This window comes from Eublepharis macularius, chromosome 9, assembly GCF_028583425.1.
Source record: "Eublepharis macularius isolate TG4126 chromosome 9, MPM_Emac_v1.0, whole genome shotgun sequence".
Taxonomy (NCBI): domain Eukaryota; kingdom Metazoa; phylum Chordata; class Lepidosauria; order Squamata; family Eublepharidae; genus Eublepharis; species Eublepharis macularius.
This window is the reverse complement of record NC_072798.1, coordinates 98,412,687-98,429,258: the sequence shown is the minus strand read 5'-3', so window position 1 is coordinate 98,429,258 and position 16,572 is coordinate 98,412,687. Positions and strand designations below refer to the sequence as shown.

General features: G+C 42.6%; 1 protein-coding gene across 1 annotated transcript in view; it reads right to left on the bottom strand.

Moving 5' to 3' along the window:
* Window positions 1-652: 652 nt before the first annotated feature.
* The window catches only part of RSBN1L (round spermatid basic protein 1 like), a 77,764-nt gene continuing 61,844 nt past the window's right edge, over window positions 653-16,572 (bottom strand). Inside the window, exons 4-8 of the mRNA XM_054988324.1 lie at window positions 10,416-10,553; window positions 9,845-9,987; window positions 6,277-6,444; window positions 4,568-4,676; window positions 653-4,483 (exon numbers count right to left, since the gene is read on the bottom strand). Of these exons, the coding sequence (XP_054844299.1) occupies window positions 3,854-4,483; window positions 4,568-4,676; window positions 6,277-6,444; window positions 9,845-9,987; window positions 10,416-10,553 (1,188 nt within the window). The 3' untranslated portion in view covers window positions 653-3,853. The remainder of the gene's footprint in view (window positions 4,484-4,567; window positions 4,677-6,276; window positions 6,445-9,844; window positions 9,988-10,415; window positions 10,554-16,572) is intronic.

The window sequence follows — 16,572 nt, the reverse complement described above, 5'->3', positions numbered from 1 at the left end:
ACAATTCATCCAAGAGGGAACCACTGGCATTTCTGGGAAATCCATAAATACAGATTTTTAAAATGTTATGGGGGCAGGGGGGACTAAGTGTCATAAGCAAATAATGAAATATGTCTTCTTACACCTTAAGGACAAATTTATTTTTTGGCATGAGTTTTATGAGCCAGAGCCTATTTCAGTAGATATATGGACTATCACATAAAAATTGGCAGAGACATATGTATCCAAATATTATGAACAGAAGAGCAGCAGGGGAATTAAAAAGAGCCCAGAAAATCCAGTTTACCAGGATAAAGCTGTGATAAGATTCAGCCAGAAGACTCACCAAATCCTACTCCCAACACATACTTCTGCTTTTGTAATTTAGGGTATAAATCTGCCAATTGAATATAACACTTTATACATCTGATGAAGAGGTCTCTGGCACACAAAAGCTTATGCCACAGTAAACTGGTAAAGGTTTTAGAATGTCACAAGATTTCACTATTTTGGCTGCAGCAGGATGACATGGCTACCCACTAGAATGTGTCTTTAAGAAAGAAAATAGAAGGTAGAAGAACAAGAAGCAAGAATCTGATTATAAGCAACTTGTACAGAAGTAAACAAAGCAAGCTGAGTTAGAGCATTTGCTATTTATTTTTATTTGCTCGGATGTACCAACTAGATTTACTAAATGTCCCTTGCTACAGCAGGCACTAAAGAAATATAAATGGGGAAAGTGAGTTAAATAATAATGCTCATATTAATAAGTACCCTCCCATGAAATGTACTGCTAGCTACTCATGTTTCTATCCTATCCTCGAACACAAGTAGCGTTTTCATTTTATGAAAAGCTTCCCATGTACAGAAACTTGTTTGAGTACAAGACCAGTGACCAACTTTCTTGAGATATACCCTGAATTACAGAGGCCTATGTTGATAAATTATTTGTTTAGAAAATTTTCTAGGGCCAGATGCAGAGGAATGACAACTATATACAGCTATCAAATATTCAGGTTTCAAGTGGAGGCAATACAAATGCTTACTGAAGGGTCACAGGCTTTGTTCAAGGCTGAGGTTAAACTGGATGCTGTAGATTTTTGCTGTTTAGAAGAACAAACAGGTTGCTTACCTGTAACTGGCATTCTTCAAGGGGTCATCTGTGCAGTCACACTGGTGGGATCTCACTCAGAATGAGCTTTTATAGGCTCTGAAGGTAGACTCTGGACACACTTGAGGTCCCATTAGTGTGATGCACCAAAATCATGAAGAAGAACCACTATGACAATTATAGCTTCACTACAGTGAAGTATGTGCAAGTTCTAGAAATACTCACTTGAATTTGGAATTTTAAAGTGTGGCAGAAACCACATGGTAGAGAATGCAGATGGCTAAGTGTAGTACTTGCTCTTCATTAAGCTGAGCAGATCAGAACTGGTTTCAACCGGAGGCATGGTGATTTGGCAGGGGTAAGTGGGAGTGTGTAGGAGCTCAAGCATCGGTCAGTGAAAAGCATTTTATACTCAACCACATGGTGATTACTTCTGCAGTACAGCTAACTGGAGAAGAACAGCCAACAGGGAACAATGGCAGAAGGTCAACTGAAGCTGGAAATGGCAGTATCCAGTGGCAGCACAGTTGGTGAAGATGACCTTAGAGGCCTGGAAAGCAGGGGATGTCCAGGCTTCAGGATGCCAACTCTTCAGCTAATTGTTTGGGGTTATCCTTTCAAACCCTGTAAGATTTTCGCACTCACTCTCCTCAGAATTTGAAATACGTACAAAGAAGCTGCTCAGGATACATTTATAAATCCTTACATAAACAACTCACAGCTACTGGTGTTGTGCAAGCTCTAGCACCTTTTACACAATGATTATCCCTTTTTGTCATTTCTCCCTCCCCACAATCATTTCTCCCTCCCCACAATCTTGTTGTATAGTAATAATAACAACAACTTTCTATTTATATACCACCCTTCAGGACAACTTAACACCCACTCAGAGCAGTTTAAAAAGTATGTTATTATTATCCTCACAACAATCACCCTGTGAGGTGGGTGGAGCTGAGAGAGCTCCTAGCACTTTAGGGCTATACCATTTCAAAATGTAAATAACAAGCTGCATGATTTAATGCTGCCCTTATGTCAAGAACTCCTTGCATATAGAAAACTAGCACTTCAAGGAAAATGTCAAAGCCAGACCTGATGATACAGAGTTTCTGATGTGGAGGCCCACTTCCCCAACAGATTCTGATGTGATTTCTTACATGGTTCCCCTGAATGAACACATCACCGTAAATTCTAGTTCATCTTGTTAAAGGGGCAATTTGTTGGAGTTTCTTCTTTTAGTCTTAGCAAACTAAATGACATAATGCCAGTATTCATTATGTGAAAGGACAGTCAACAACGCATTGTATGAGGTGGTGCCTATTTATATTTGGTTATGGACTAAGATGGGAGTATAAGCAAGAAGAGGCTGGATGAATAATTGTCAGAGATGCTTTAGGCTGATCCTGCACTGGGCAGGGGGTTGGACTAGATGGTCTGTATGGCCCTTTCCAACTCTGATTCTATGATTCTAAGCAGATTGTACCTTAAAAAAACCTATTCAGACTGCCACCAGTGCTGCCACATTATAATTTAACTGACTGTTCAATGTATGTTAACTCCTCCTCAAACTGCGACCCAGCTTAGCCAAAGTGGACATTATCTTCTCATAGGATAGGCAAACTAGACAAACATGCAACCACTTAAAAAACCCACACAAGCTATTCATGATTGAAAACAACATGCTAAACTCTCCAACATAGCCCCAACTCCCAATTGCACTTCAGTTCATAAGTAATGTTATGAAATTTTTGCATTCCATCTGTTTAGTTTTCGAGTTGTAAAACAAGGTGTCCCAGAACTACACCCACCCAGTGTTCAGAAGGAGTCCTGTACAGTATTCCAAAACATTCCAATTGTTGTAATTTTTTTCAGGTTTCCTTTGACCACCTACCAATGTTTCCTGCATGCAGAGGAGTAAGAACAAAGGAAGTTGGAAGCAAGGCAGTGTGCACTTTTAAGGATTAGCAGAACACCTAGGCTGATAGGTTTTCAAAAAGCTATTGTAATTAATTATTGTTTGGCTCAAAAACGTATCATGATTAAAATATTCTGCGTGTCAATGGAAGAGATGACAGAAGAATAGTTTCTCACATGCTTAACCACTACATGAACTATTCATCCAAATTACTATTCTGTGAAAATTCAACAGCAGGATTACTTGTGTGTAAAGAGTAACTTTATCCTTGCATCTAAGCACTTTGTTACTTCAAATAAGAACATTCACATTTGTGCAAGAATGGGCATTAAGCAAAAAGGAAAACCTGAGCTGATTTTTTTTTAGGGACCCCAAAATAAAACCATTATTGTTATTATGAACCTTTATTAAGTGGCTCACATTTCAATATAAATCACACTAAAAAGATTTTTTTAAAAAAAAAGCTATTTACACTACAGTGCTGACACATTAAAAAGAAAAAAAAATTGGTATAAATAAGCTCTATGGAAAAGCCTGGAATTGTCAAAAAGAATTCTGGCTCATCATACAAAAAATATATGTTAAATGTCAGCTCTACTCTAAAACCTACAACTCATTTTTAAAGTCTTCTTTCTGTTACACCTGCAGTGTTTACAGTGCATCTGGCCCTAAGTGCTTGGATATTTTCACAGTTATGGACAGGCACTGAGGAATGTTACAAAGCTACATAAACTATTTTCTGTAACAGATGTGAAGGCAAGTAACAAACTTACCTCACAGAATTTAAGTATCTTTACATTATTATGTCATTAGGGTTTCAAAGAAATTTAAAAATGTATATACAAACAACTTCAACACAAAAAGTCCTCTTCCTGCTTGCCATGCAGACTTGAGTACGCTGGACTGCTCTGCCTCGTGTCCTCCAGGCACAAACTGTCCTGCAGGTCTTTGTCATCAGGTTCAAATTCTGAGTCCGTTTCAAACTTAGATCCCACCCACTGAACATGATCCGGCTTTGCATTAACATTCTGAAATTCCGACGCACTTGATGCCACTGTCTTTTCAGGAAGATGGATGTTAACTGGATCCTCTTTAATCCGGTGAGATGCAGCAGGTTCGTGCTGTGTGCGTGAAAATTCCTGTTTTACATATTTAGTGTGCAGATTGCCTACAAATTTGGTTTCTTCGGAGGAGTCTCTGTTTGCTGGAAGGATTACATTGTCAGTCTGAAGTCCTATCATTGCAGATGTGGGCTCTGTCGGTGGGCCCTTTTCATGGATGGTTTTATGTTCTCCCTCCAAGTGGTATAACTTGAGCCGAACATGCCAAGCCAAACTGCACACAGCTGAAACTGTCTTAAACTGATGCACAACATTCCTTGGAATAAAATAAATATCATTATCATACAACTGAATTCGGGCATACCTAATGCCTTCCCTTCGTAACTGGTTAAGTTTTGCATCATCCACCCACTGGACGCACTAGGGAAAAAAGAAAAAGAAAATTAAGAACTATCGAAAATTAGAAAATAATTATAGTCACAGACAGTCTATCAGCAAAGATACCTGTGAGAGTGGAGGTTCGTGCAAGTCTAACTGCATTCGTTGAACTACCTCTAAGAAATCTTCCGCATGGAAACAAATTACATCTTTGGTTATTCGAGGTTGTTCTAGCCTGCTCAAGGGAAAAAACAGAGCCATCAGGGTTATGGTAAAAAATTCAGATTATTTGCAAATATTTTTAAACACAAATACTTTGAAAACAGAAGAAAGATGCTCTTCGGTTCACAGGAAGCCTCAAGCAGAGGCAGGGCTGAGACCAACTGCTCAAACAACTGTTCTTTCTATTCATGCAGTAGCAGCAGCAATGACCAACACGTATCAGTTTACCTCAGCCACGTCTGCCTGAGGAAGCGTAATAGTGCAACACCCCTCCCCCAATGAAGAACACCTGCCCTTTTTAAGTGTGCCTGAAAAAACAAGTGGTACAGTAAGGTGTCACTCTGATTCAACTCACAGCCAACTCAGATTTTAAAAATAGTCTACCTAAATAAATACACAATTTTTAAAAACTAAAGAGAAATCTTCATCTTTTTCTCAGGGCCGGATCGACGGGGGGGGGGGGGAGTGAGGGTAGTCTGCCCTTGGCGCTGTCAAAGAGGGGGCGCCGGGCACAGCTGCCAGTCCCCTGGAGCGCGCGGGTGGCTGAGCAGAGGGCAGTGGGAGCCCACCTGTGCCATTCGCCTGCCGCAAGAGCAGGGGGCGTGCGGTAAGCCTGCCGCCCCGTCAGTGTGCCACCTGCGCGGCAAGCTGGCTGCCCCCTTAGCAGGGCAGGCAAACCGCAAGGGCAGACTCCCAGCCACCCGTGCTGCTGCCACCAGCTCCGCGGTGCACCAGGGCAGCCGGCTTGCCGCACAGGGCGGCGCGTTCCGCAATGCGTGTTGACGTCACAGAAGTGCCGTCATCACACAGCGCCGGGAGCACACGCGCACACTGCGTGCGCATGCGAAGCCAGACTTGGGTTGCCCTGGGCGCCGGCAACCCTAGATCCGGCCCTGCTTTTTCTACACAATAGCTCATGATCCATTATAACTCCAAAGTAGCTTACACAACTGCTTTTTTAAAACAAAATAAAGAAAAATCAATATTAAAAGGCAGCATACATTATTGTATACACGTTTTAGTGAAAAATGCATAGCCTGAAAAGGTCTGAGTAAGACATTAATCAGGGAAAACTGGGTAACTGATTCCTGTCTGAGATGCTTCTGATCCTCAGGAACTGTGATCCTGAACTGTTACTGTGGTCTAGTGATTTTAACATAACACAGCACCTTAAACAAAATTCTGACAACAGAAGAAAAACTATGAAGGAGTTAAGTATGTATTTTTAGTATACAACACATGTACTAGCTTCTCAGCCATCACTGAAATGCTTCCATTCCATTATCCCAGCCTGATTACAAATCACATGAAACACCAATGTAAACCATTTATTTCCAAAAAATGGAGACATAATTGGAACTCACTTCACCACTACCAAAGATAGTACAGATAGGCTGCTGTCACATCAAGCATGTAAACATATATACTGAAATATATTTAAGACAGCAACATGGAGTCCACAGGTCAAATCTGATCTCTCCACTTGCCAATCTAGAAGCCGTACTCTACTACGTTCCACCCTGTCCCTGAAGTGGCCCTCTACCTCTAGTACAACTATTAGGAAATTCATGCAGGTTATGTCATATTTATCCTGAATGAGCTGGCAAACATACCATTCTCCACAATGCACTGCTTTTAGTACTCCTACAGCAGCTGTCGTCTGTCGTTCAAACCCTTGTCCTATGTGATCTGCATGGGCTCGTGTCCTGTCTTCAAAGAGCATTTCACGAGGCTCACTAGTCCGAGGTAGGTACTGCAGGTTTTTTATTTCATTGGTAGTTCTATTTTAAAAAAAGTACACACTTCAGTCCAGTTTCTCCTTACTGTTCAGTGTCCTTCATGAGCAATTCTGTTAAGTAAGCAATTACACTACATAAAAAAGCAACGTTATAAAAAGAAACACCAGTCTGAAGTTCTATGTAGTGATAAAAGGATATCATTATACAGCCTCATCTTTCAATTACTTTTGTTTAGATTTCTTCTAATATTTCTTGTTTTAGAGTTATACATTGGTGTGCGACAAAAAATATTAGAAGAACAAAGAAAGGTGTTCATTCCAAAAGAGAACCACCACATACATGAGAGAGAAAAATACATTGTTGTAGGTTTTATAAGTTAGATCTCTATCTTATGGTTATTATATAAACAAGGCAACAGGTTTCAAATTCTGTGATAACAAGTCTACCCCATCTTTAAAGAGAGAACAAAGATATACTGATAGCTTTATCATTCCAAATTCTGCTTGTGGATGATGTTTTAGATATGAAAAATGATAAAAGCTCAGATGTGCCCTAACAAACTTTTCCAAATATATCACAGGAATTTAAAAAGATACACAAAATACAAGGTAATCTTTGAGATCTCCCTAATAATTGGCTGAGCTGCCACCATATAATTAAATGTTCATAAACATTTTAATTATGTAGCTGTTCCCATCAATACAGAAGAACTATGGACAGGAAGGACTGCGTGCTGTTGATGAAAAAGGCTGAAGAATCTAAATTGCTAGACTGGAGAAAGGAAGAGAACAAACCTCTCCTTTCATCTGTTGGTAGGAAGAGAAGGAAAAAGATACCACCCAGATTCATCCCAGAGACATCTTTCAGGAAAGGCCAAAGGGGAATAACGCTAAACTTCCATGTTGCACAGGCTCTAACAGGATGAAAAATAGATGCTCCTCATCCCCTTTCAATAATGAAAGTAAGACTGCCTTTCACAAATCAGTTTGATGGAATATAAGCTGCGCTGTATTACAATCCTATTGTCTGTGACCTCTCTAGCTTTTTTGAATATCTAATTTCTTTTTAGATGTATGGCGCTTAAAATTCTCTTACTTTCTGGCATATAAACAAAGCCATTTTGTTTTCCACATCACATTTCTTCTCCACTTACTTTATTCACTGCATGCTAAGTTAGCCCCCCCATCCCTCCCCCCACAACTCATATGACTTGGCCTTTCCTCCAACCATTTATGGTGGACTAGCTGAAGGTATCTAAGCTTACTACTTCATTTTTCTTTCTGCGTAGTTATTTAGTGCATACAATCAGGCTATACAATTTCTTCTTCCCACCAGTGTTTAGATCCATGACTGCAGACATTAGCATTGGCTAAGCATACAGAAAAGTGCTCTGAAGAAGAGCAGGGAAGGTATTGCAGTTCAACCAGAAGGAAAACATGGCATGCCTGGTCAAAAAAGTATGCACTTAAGCTACATTCTTTTTTAAAAAGGCTTAAAAACAAAGATGTTTGAGTAATGTTCACTGCGAAAGAGAAAACAAAACACATAGCATAATTTTTTCTAAAGACAGTAGGGAAAAAAGAAACAAAGATTAGGACAGAGACAACAGCCAGACTTTTAACAAGCCAGACATTTCAATATAACTTTCCAGACTTTAAAGTCTTATCAAACTGTTCAAGCTACTCAAATTTCATTCTGAGAAAGGGCTGGCCATTTAAGATCTGTAATAGTTCAAATTCAGTATGGTGTTGAAATTCAATGCAGCTTATTTAAATGCTTTGAAAATTATTCAAAACTATTTTCTACACATTTTTACGCCTTTGTAGGGACACCCCCCTGCTTCATGCCAAAGCTGGTCTTCCCTCTATTAAGGCCCATATACCTACGGGACTGCCTCTCCCCCTCTGTTCCACCATGGCAGCTTCGTTCCTCTGAAGAGGGCCTTCCGCAAGTGTCACCTTGCCAAGGGCAAAATCAACAGCTGCCCATGCCAGTGCATCCTCTGTGGTGGCCCTCACTTTCTAGAACGGCCTACCTGAAGAAGTCAGGAAAGCTCCCACTCTCCCGGCTTTCCACAAACTATACAAAACTGAATTATTCAGGAGGGCTTTTTTACTCAGATAGGAAGGCTGTAATATAAGGACGCTGTCCCAAAAAGATGCATCAGTAAAGGGACAGGGAGTGACTATGGATTTTACAACTATTGCTGGAAGTATGATCCTACTGAGTAGATCCGATGTTGTCTAATATGTTAGAATTACTTATGCTCTGTTTCAGCATTCCTTCAGTTCTGTATTGGATTTCTGCTGGTTTTAAATTCCTGAAAATTTGCGTGTACACAGCCATTATATGTGTATTGAAATGTCTTTGAAACTGACAAAACTGACCCACCCTGTGTAATCCACCTTGAGTTTCAGTGAGAAAGGCAGACTAAATAACATAAATATATAAAATATAAACAGCGATCTACTTAATTAGCTAGATTATGTCTGATAGAGGCGCTGGCATTTTGTAATTATGATAACAAACGTGAATATGTTCTCATATTATGGTTTTCCTTGGATGTTCCCAGCATACCATCACTCAGGAGGAGTTGATTAAAAATTTCTCTCAAACAAGACTTTCACATTGATACAGGAATCATCTGTCACTCTCCTTCTTCATGGAATCCCTTTAGGGCTGACAGCGCCCGTCATCACATGCCTACTTTAAACCACTCTCTCTACTCAGGATGTCTTTTTTGGAGGAAACTTTTCTAGACTACGGAAACCACCTTTTCATATGACAAGTTTTTAAAAATCCCACTTGAATATCTTGTATGCATACACAGTCAGGCGAGGAGGGGAAAGGCTCTTCTACATTATTTACTATACTGCCCATTATGTGAGGGCCCAAGGATTGGATTCTTACCCAAGTTATCCGCCCTGAGCCTGCTTGCGGGGAGGGCGGAATATAAATACGATAAAATAAATAAATAAAATAAAGTTGTTAGAGCTCTTTTCCACCTTCCCAGATTTTCTCAAGGTTTGTTTTCTCATAGGTGACCATGAAAAGAAATGGCAGCATACTTGACAAATTCCAGGCACCAGGTTGCTGAGCAATTTCATTGTGGTATCAAGTATTTTTTGTGCTAGCAGTAATGAATAAATATAGTCATATGTAACCTTGATGGCTGAAGTATGAGTCTGGCTTCTAACATTTTGGGCTGGCTTCTAGTGGCAAAAAAAAATTATCAAAGCCTGGTTTACAAACCATCTTTATTTACTGCTACTGCTAATAAAATTCAATGTAAGTTCATCCAGATACTTCTTTAAGTGGGGATCATCTGATATTCCTGTGCAGTGACATGTAGAAATTTAATTTTTTCATCTGAATACCTTATCTGTATTTTGAAATCTATTCTAATAGATTGTTACAAACAATGAACTTGAATTGAACTTACCTTTTCCTTTTGAAAGGTGACTTTGGCATGTCTGCCACAGGTATCATCTGTTCTCCTGGGCGCACCCACATAATGGGACCATCATCACTATCTTTACGGCTCTCTAGTTTCAGACTAGAAAGTGTCCCCCATGGCAAAGTACACTAAAAATTTTTTTTAAAAAAAGCCTGAAGTTATTTTCAAGCACGATTTCCTTCCACATTTTAATTATCTACAAGCAAATTCCTAAGCCTAATAATGCCAATGTTTTTGTGCACTAGACTGCAATGTCATTCTGAAATTAGCAGCCTACAATAGGGAAGAATTTGATTCAATTCTTGAACAAGAAAATCAAAGGAAAAAATGAATGGGTGGGTGCTTCAATGATTCTGACTATTTGTTCACTGTCCAATTTTTGCTATGACAATATAAAATTGATATCTACAACCTTGAACATTAGAAATGTGTTTCTGTTTAAAATAAAACTCCGGCACCGCAATTTAATAACAGGCCATGGACCATGCAGAAGCAAATCAGGGCTTCTTGCCCACATGCCGACTTCAGAATAGCTTCTTTGCCCATTCTTTCTTACTTTTAAGAAAGGTGAATTTTCCAGCTTATCAAGGAACTCTGGAAAGTAGTCCCCTACTTCTTCATCCACTGCTCCAACTAAACTGATTTGTCTCATTGGGCCAGCTCTATAGGTACCGTGGGAATATGTCCTTTTTACCTGAAATAAAGCCATTGAAGTAAAATAAAAGTCAATTACTTTGTACTCAGAATTATTATCAAAACCATTTTCATTCAAATACTAGCATTTTCTGAAACAGCAACACAGGTCTGTCAACAAAGCAAATTCTTCTCATATTACATAAATATTTCTGGGAAATTATGGCCACTTGTGTAAGCAATGGTGAGTACAATCCTAACTTAGCATTAAAAAATATTCGAAATTATGTGCAAAACTGGCAGCAAGAATACAGAAGAAGGAAATTCAGTGAAAGGTAAAGGGAGGAGCAGGTTGCTTACCTGTAATTGGTTTTAAAGCAATGAAGTGTGCAGTCATATTAATGGGATTTTGCACCTCTGCAGAGCAACATCTAGAACCTTCCAGAACTAAACTAAACACTTTTTGAGACCAGAACTCCTCAGTTCTGTGTAGAGATTGCTAATGCAAATGCCTATCAGTCCTTGGCAGGTAGAATTCCTGAGTTCTCCACAGCAAACACGCAGGTGTATTTGGTTGAAGTAACTTTATTAGAGATCTATCAAGTAAAAGGTGCTCAGACAGCTGAATTGGCAGAAGTGACGTAAATGAGGTTGGTGATGTTAGTTATAGGGAAAGTTCCCACCATCAGGATAAGGACCGTTAAAGTTTTGGGCGTGAAAGAGCTGGGGGGTGGGGGATGCAAGGGAGAAGCTAGGCTTAAGCTAGACAGAACAAAGAATGAAATCATCTCAGTTCCTAACAAGGATACATTTCAAGCTGGCCGCAGCCAGGTTTCAAGGACACTTGCTGGAGGCACCGGGAAAGAGAAAGTAAATACTTGTGAGATAACCTACTGCCTTAACATCAATAAGAAACTTCTCATGCCCCCAGAGGACCAGTACATAACACAGAATACATTCATGGCAGATATGCAGACAGGCATATATGACATACTGCCCTCCCCAAGAAGGTGTCCCCCCTCAAATTGGCCCCGGTTTGTTAGGGTAAGCTTTGTGAAATTTGATTGCAAGTTTTGGGGCATTTACATCTGAAACTTTTACCCATTCCCTTTGACTTCCATCAAAATGCACCCAATGGATTAAATAGAATAGTTCTCCCAGTTTCCATTTTGAGTCTAGGATTTCTTTCACTTCATGATGTGGCTGTCCGTCCACTATGTGGGTGGGGGGGACTCCACAGTCCAGATGCCACTTATCAGGTTGGAAAGCTTTCTTCAGGAGGCTGAAATTAAATACTGGGTGGACATTTTTTAAGTTCTTGGGTAGATTTTCCTCTACAGTCACCTCATGGATTATTTTTTTGACCTGAAATGGACCTAAGAATTTCCACCGGTTTATTACTGGGTTGCTCCCCTCTGAGATGTTTAGTGGAGATGTACACAATCTCCCACTAGTAGTTTCCATGGGATAGACCATTTTTTGTCTGTTTTTTTGTAATCCTCTTTGGCTTTTTCCAGACTCTTTTTAATTATCCCCCATTGAGTTGTTAAGTTAGACCACCATTCTCTCAGATCCCCTGGTTTGTGGGTACCTAGGGTTTTCAGAAATGGCATTGCTGTGCCCTCATATCTATGGGCTATCATGAAGGGGGAGGCTCCAGTGGAACTATGTACCGAGTTATTGTAACAATACTCTGCAAAAATTAGGATATCAGCCCAGTTGTCTTGCTGGTAATTTATGTAGCATCGTAAGAACTATTCTAGCACTTGATTAACCCTTTCAGTTTGTTCGTTGGTCTCGGGATGATGAGCGGAGCTAAGGCCTTGTTCAATCCCTGCTACTTGCAGTAGCTCCCGCCAGAAGTTGGCAACGAACTGGACTCCTCGATCGGATATTACTTTATCCGGAAATGAGTGCAGTCTGACCACATGTTGCATAAAGAGGGTGGCTAGTTTCTTTGTGGTAGGAATTTTGGAGAATGGAATGAAATGAGCTTGCTTAGAAAACAAATCAACCAATGCTAAGATTACAGTTTTCTCCTTCGAGGTGGGGAGGTCAGTAATAAAGTCCATTGAGACCACAGCCCATGGGTGGGGGGGGGGAGTCTCTAAAGGTTGCAGAAGACCCGGCGGTTTACCCAGTCTGCTCTTCTCCATCAAACACACTTGGCAAGTAGATACATACTGAGAGATGTCTTTTCTAATGTTTGCCCACCAGAATTGTCTCTATGCCAGATGCAACATTTTTAAATACCCAAAGTGGCCAGCCAACTTGGAATCATGACATTATTTCAACGCCTCTCCCCTTAAAGTGGCTGGAACATACAATTTCCCCGGTTGATACCAGCCACCCCCTTCTCCCTGCTGTAGTTCATCTTTGGGTAGGGCGTCTCCTTCTTTCTCTGCTTCCTCTTTGACTCTGTTCTCCCAGTTTCTGGATGGAGCATTCTGCTTTAATTATTTAGCTTGGCTCTGGGTGGTCACTGCCCCCCAATTGGGCTGGTGAAAACAATGTGTCTATTACTTCCTCTCTCTGACTGTCATGTCGGGGCATGTGTGAGAGAGCATCTGCCAGGAAATTAGATTTTCCAGGGAGGTGTTTCAGTGTAAAATTAAATTTGGAGAAGAACTCTGCCCACCGTAGATGTTTGGCACCTAGTTTATGAGGGGTGCGCAGTGCCTCCAAATTTTTATGATCAGTCCAAACCTCGAATGGCACTTCAGTCCCCCCTCCAGCCAATGTCTCCATGTGCATAGCTAATTTAATGGCCAAAGTCTCTTTATCCCATACCGCCCAATGGTGTTCAGGTTCAGAGAATTTTTTTGATACATAAGCACAGGGGTGCAATTTCCCATCATCATCTGCTTGCAAAATAACCCTTTCCCCCATTGCCACATCGCTCACATCCACCTGCACAATAAATTTCCAGTTCTCATCTGGGTGCTGCAGGACCGGCTCGGAGGTGAATAGGGTTTTTAGGTGTTCAAAAGCCTCTTAGCATTCTTTAGTCCAACCCAATTTAGCCCTGGGCTTCACCCCTTGCAGCTCCTTCCCTTTGTTTAGTCAGTCAGTTAGTGGTAAAGAGATCTAGGCAAAGTTCTTTATGAATGGTTTGTAGAAGTTAGCAAAGCCGAGGTGATGTTAGTTATAGGGAAAGTTCCGGCCATCAGGATAAGACCGTTAAAGTTTTGGGTGTGAAAGAGCCAGGGAGGTGAAAGGGAGAAGCTAGGTTTAGGCTAGACAGAATAAAGAATGAAATCGTCTCAGTTACATTTCGAGCTGGCTGCAGCCAGCTTTCAAGGACACTTGCTGGAGGCACCAGGAAAGAGAAAGTAAATACTTGTGAGATAAAACAGGGTTAACATACCTGTAACTTATGTTCATCGAGTTCTTCTGTGCCGACACACATGGGTACTGCGCACGCGCAGGCCAGCCGCCGGAAGATTTTTTTATCGCTTTCCCAGCTCCGAAGGGGCCGTTTGGCGCGCGCCTCAGCGACCGTTTCCCGCCCAAACGGTCACATGCTCCTCAGCGGCCAACGGCCCCTTCCCTCAGTTCTCCCTTGCCGCCGCTCAACCAACACACAGAGCCATAGCCCCGATAAGACTACAGCCATAGCCCAGCCATAGTACAGCGATCTGTGTTGGAGTTCACAGCGGGGTAGGAGGGAGGGTTGTGTGTCGGCACAGAAGAACTCGATGAACATAAGTTACAGGTATGTTAACCCTGTTTTCATCTTCGTTCTTCTGTGCCTCCACACATGGGAGAGTACCAAGCTTCACACAATAAGGAAGGTGGGGTGAAATCCAACTCAATTTTATTATACAACAAGAAAAACACAAAAAAACAACATATATACACATAACAGAAAATATATCAACCCCACAACATCCAGCAAGTATAAATACATATCAATATATATATATATACACCATATACAGCGACTTCACCTCCCCATTGGAGTATATTAACCATAGCATACTCCTAGGGAAACAAGGAATGGAGGACAGCCCTTGCAACAGCTACATCCTCATTGGCATTTACATCCACAGCGTAATGCCGTACAAAGGTATCGGCGGACGACCAAGTTGCAGCCCTGCAAATATTAGCTAAAGGTATACCCTTGAGCAGTGCCGAAGATGTCGACTGGGACCGTGTGGAGTGAGCCCTGACACCCAAAGGACAGTCCACCTTAGCCGTGGCATAGGCCTTCACAATGGCTGTCACAATCCAACGTGACACCGTCTGTGCAGACGCCCTGCGGCCTTTGTCCTTCGCCCCGAAACACACAAAAAGGTAAGGACTGTTCCTGAACACCTTTGTCCTCTCCAAATAAAAAGCCAAAGCCCTCCGCAGATCCAAACTGTGGAGGGCCTTTTCCCCTTTAGTTGAAGCTTCAGGGAAAAATACAGGCAGAGAAATCTCTTGTGAAAGGTGGAAGGTTGACACCACCTTGGGCAGGAACGACAGACACGGTCGCAAGACCACCTTATTCGCATGAAAGCGAAGGAACGGGGGGTCTGCCCTAAGAGCAGCCAGCTCGCTAACCCGTCTGGCAGAAGTGATCGCCACGAGGAATGCCACCTTGTAGGAGAGCAAGTCCAGAGGGCACGTAGCCAAAGGCTCAAAAGGGGGCAACATCAACCTGGCCAGGACTAGGGAGAGAGACCACTGGGGCACAGGGGGTGACACAGGCGGGTAAAGATTAAGCATCCCCTTCAAAAACTGGCGAGACTTATGGTGAGAGAAAACCGTGCAGCCATCCACCCGATCATGGAACGCAGAGATGGCCGCAAGGTGCACCTTCAGAGATGCTACACTAAGGCCCTGGTCTTTCAGCTCGCAGAGATAGTCCAAGACCATCCCCAAGGGGCTATCCATAGGCGCCACCTTCCTAGAGGCAGCCCAAGCCTCAAACCTACTCCACTTTGCCTTGTAGGCACGCCGTGTGGAGGGCTTCCTAGCGTTCAGTAGGACCTTCCTGACGGGCTCAGAGAAACCTAGGGACGGGGCCGAATCCGCCAAGCGGTCAGGTGTAGTTTCCTGGGCTCGTGGTGAAAGAGCTCCCCGTGTAGGAGGAGATCCCTCCGGGGCGGAAGGGCCACGTAAGTTCGGCCGGACATCTCCAGCAGCTTTGGGAACCAGAGCTGCCGTGGCCAGAACGGAGCCACTAAGATGCAGTCCGTGTTGTCCCTCTCCACCTTGCACAGCACCCTGGGTATGAGAGGGACGGGCGGAAACATGTAATGTAGTCCCCGGGCCCAAGTAAATTGGAAGGCATCCCCAATAGAGAGGGGATCGCTCCCTGCCCGAGAACAAAAGACCTCGGCCTTGGTGTTTGACGACGTCGCAAACACGTCTATGCTCGGGCGACCCCACTTCCGAAAGATCGGCCCAGCGTACTTTGCGTTGAGCCCCCATTCGTGATTCAGCATGTGCACCCTGCTGAGAGTGTCCGCCTGCACATTGTCCGACCCAGCTACATGAATGGCGCGAAGCGTCACCCCATTCCTGATTGCCCATTCCCAAATGAGCGTGGCCTCCCTGCAGAGGATCATGGACACCGTGCCGCCCTGTTGGTTCAGGTAATACATAGCGGTAGTGTTGTCCGTCTGCACCAGCACCTGATGGTTCTGCAAGATTGCTGTGAACGACATAAGTGCAAAACGAACAGCCCTCAGTTCAAGCACATTAATATGGAGACCCCTTTCTCTCTCAGACCAAACATCCTGAACACACAGCTCCCCACAGAAAGCCCCCCACCCTTGCAGAGAGGCGTCCGTGGTTACGGAGAACTCGGGATGATGGAAACCAAATGGGGTCCCTTTAAACAAATTAACATCCGACAACCACCAGTTCAGAGAGGATATAACGGCTCTGGGAACAGAGAATTTAGCAGTCGGAGGATGCTGTAAAGCATTGTATCTCCTCACAAACCAATTCTGAAGCGGGCGCATCCGCAGCCTCGCAAAAGGGACCACCGGAGTCGCAGCAGCCATATGCCCTAACAAGCATTGAATCATGCGCACTGGCTGATAGCGATTCCGTCTAAACAGGGTTACCAGTCTCTTCAAAGAACG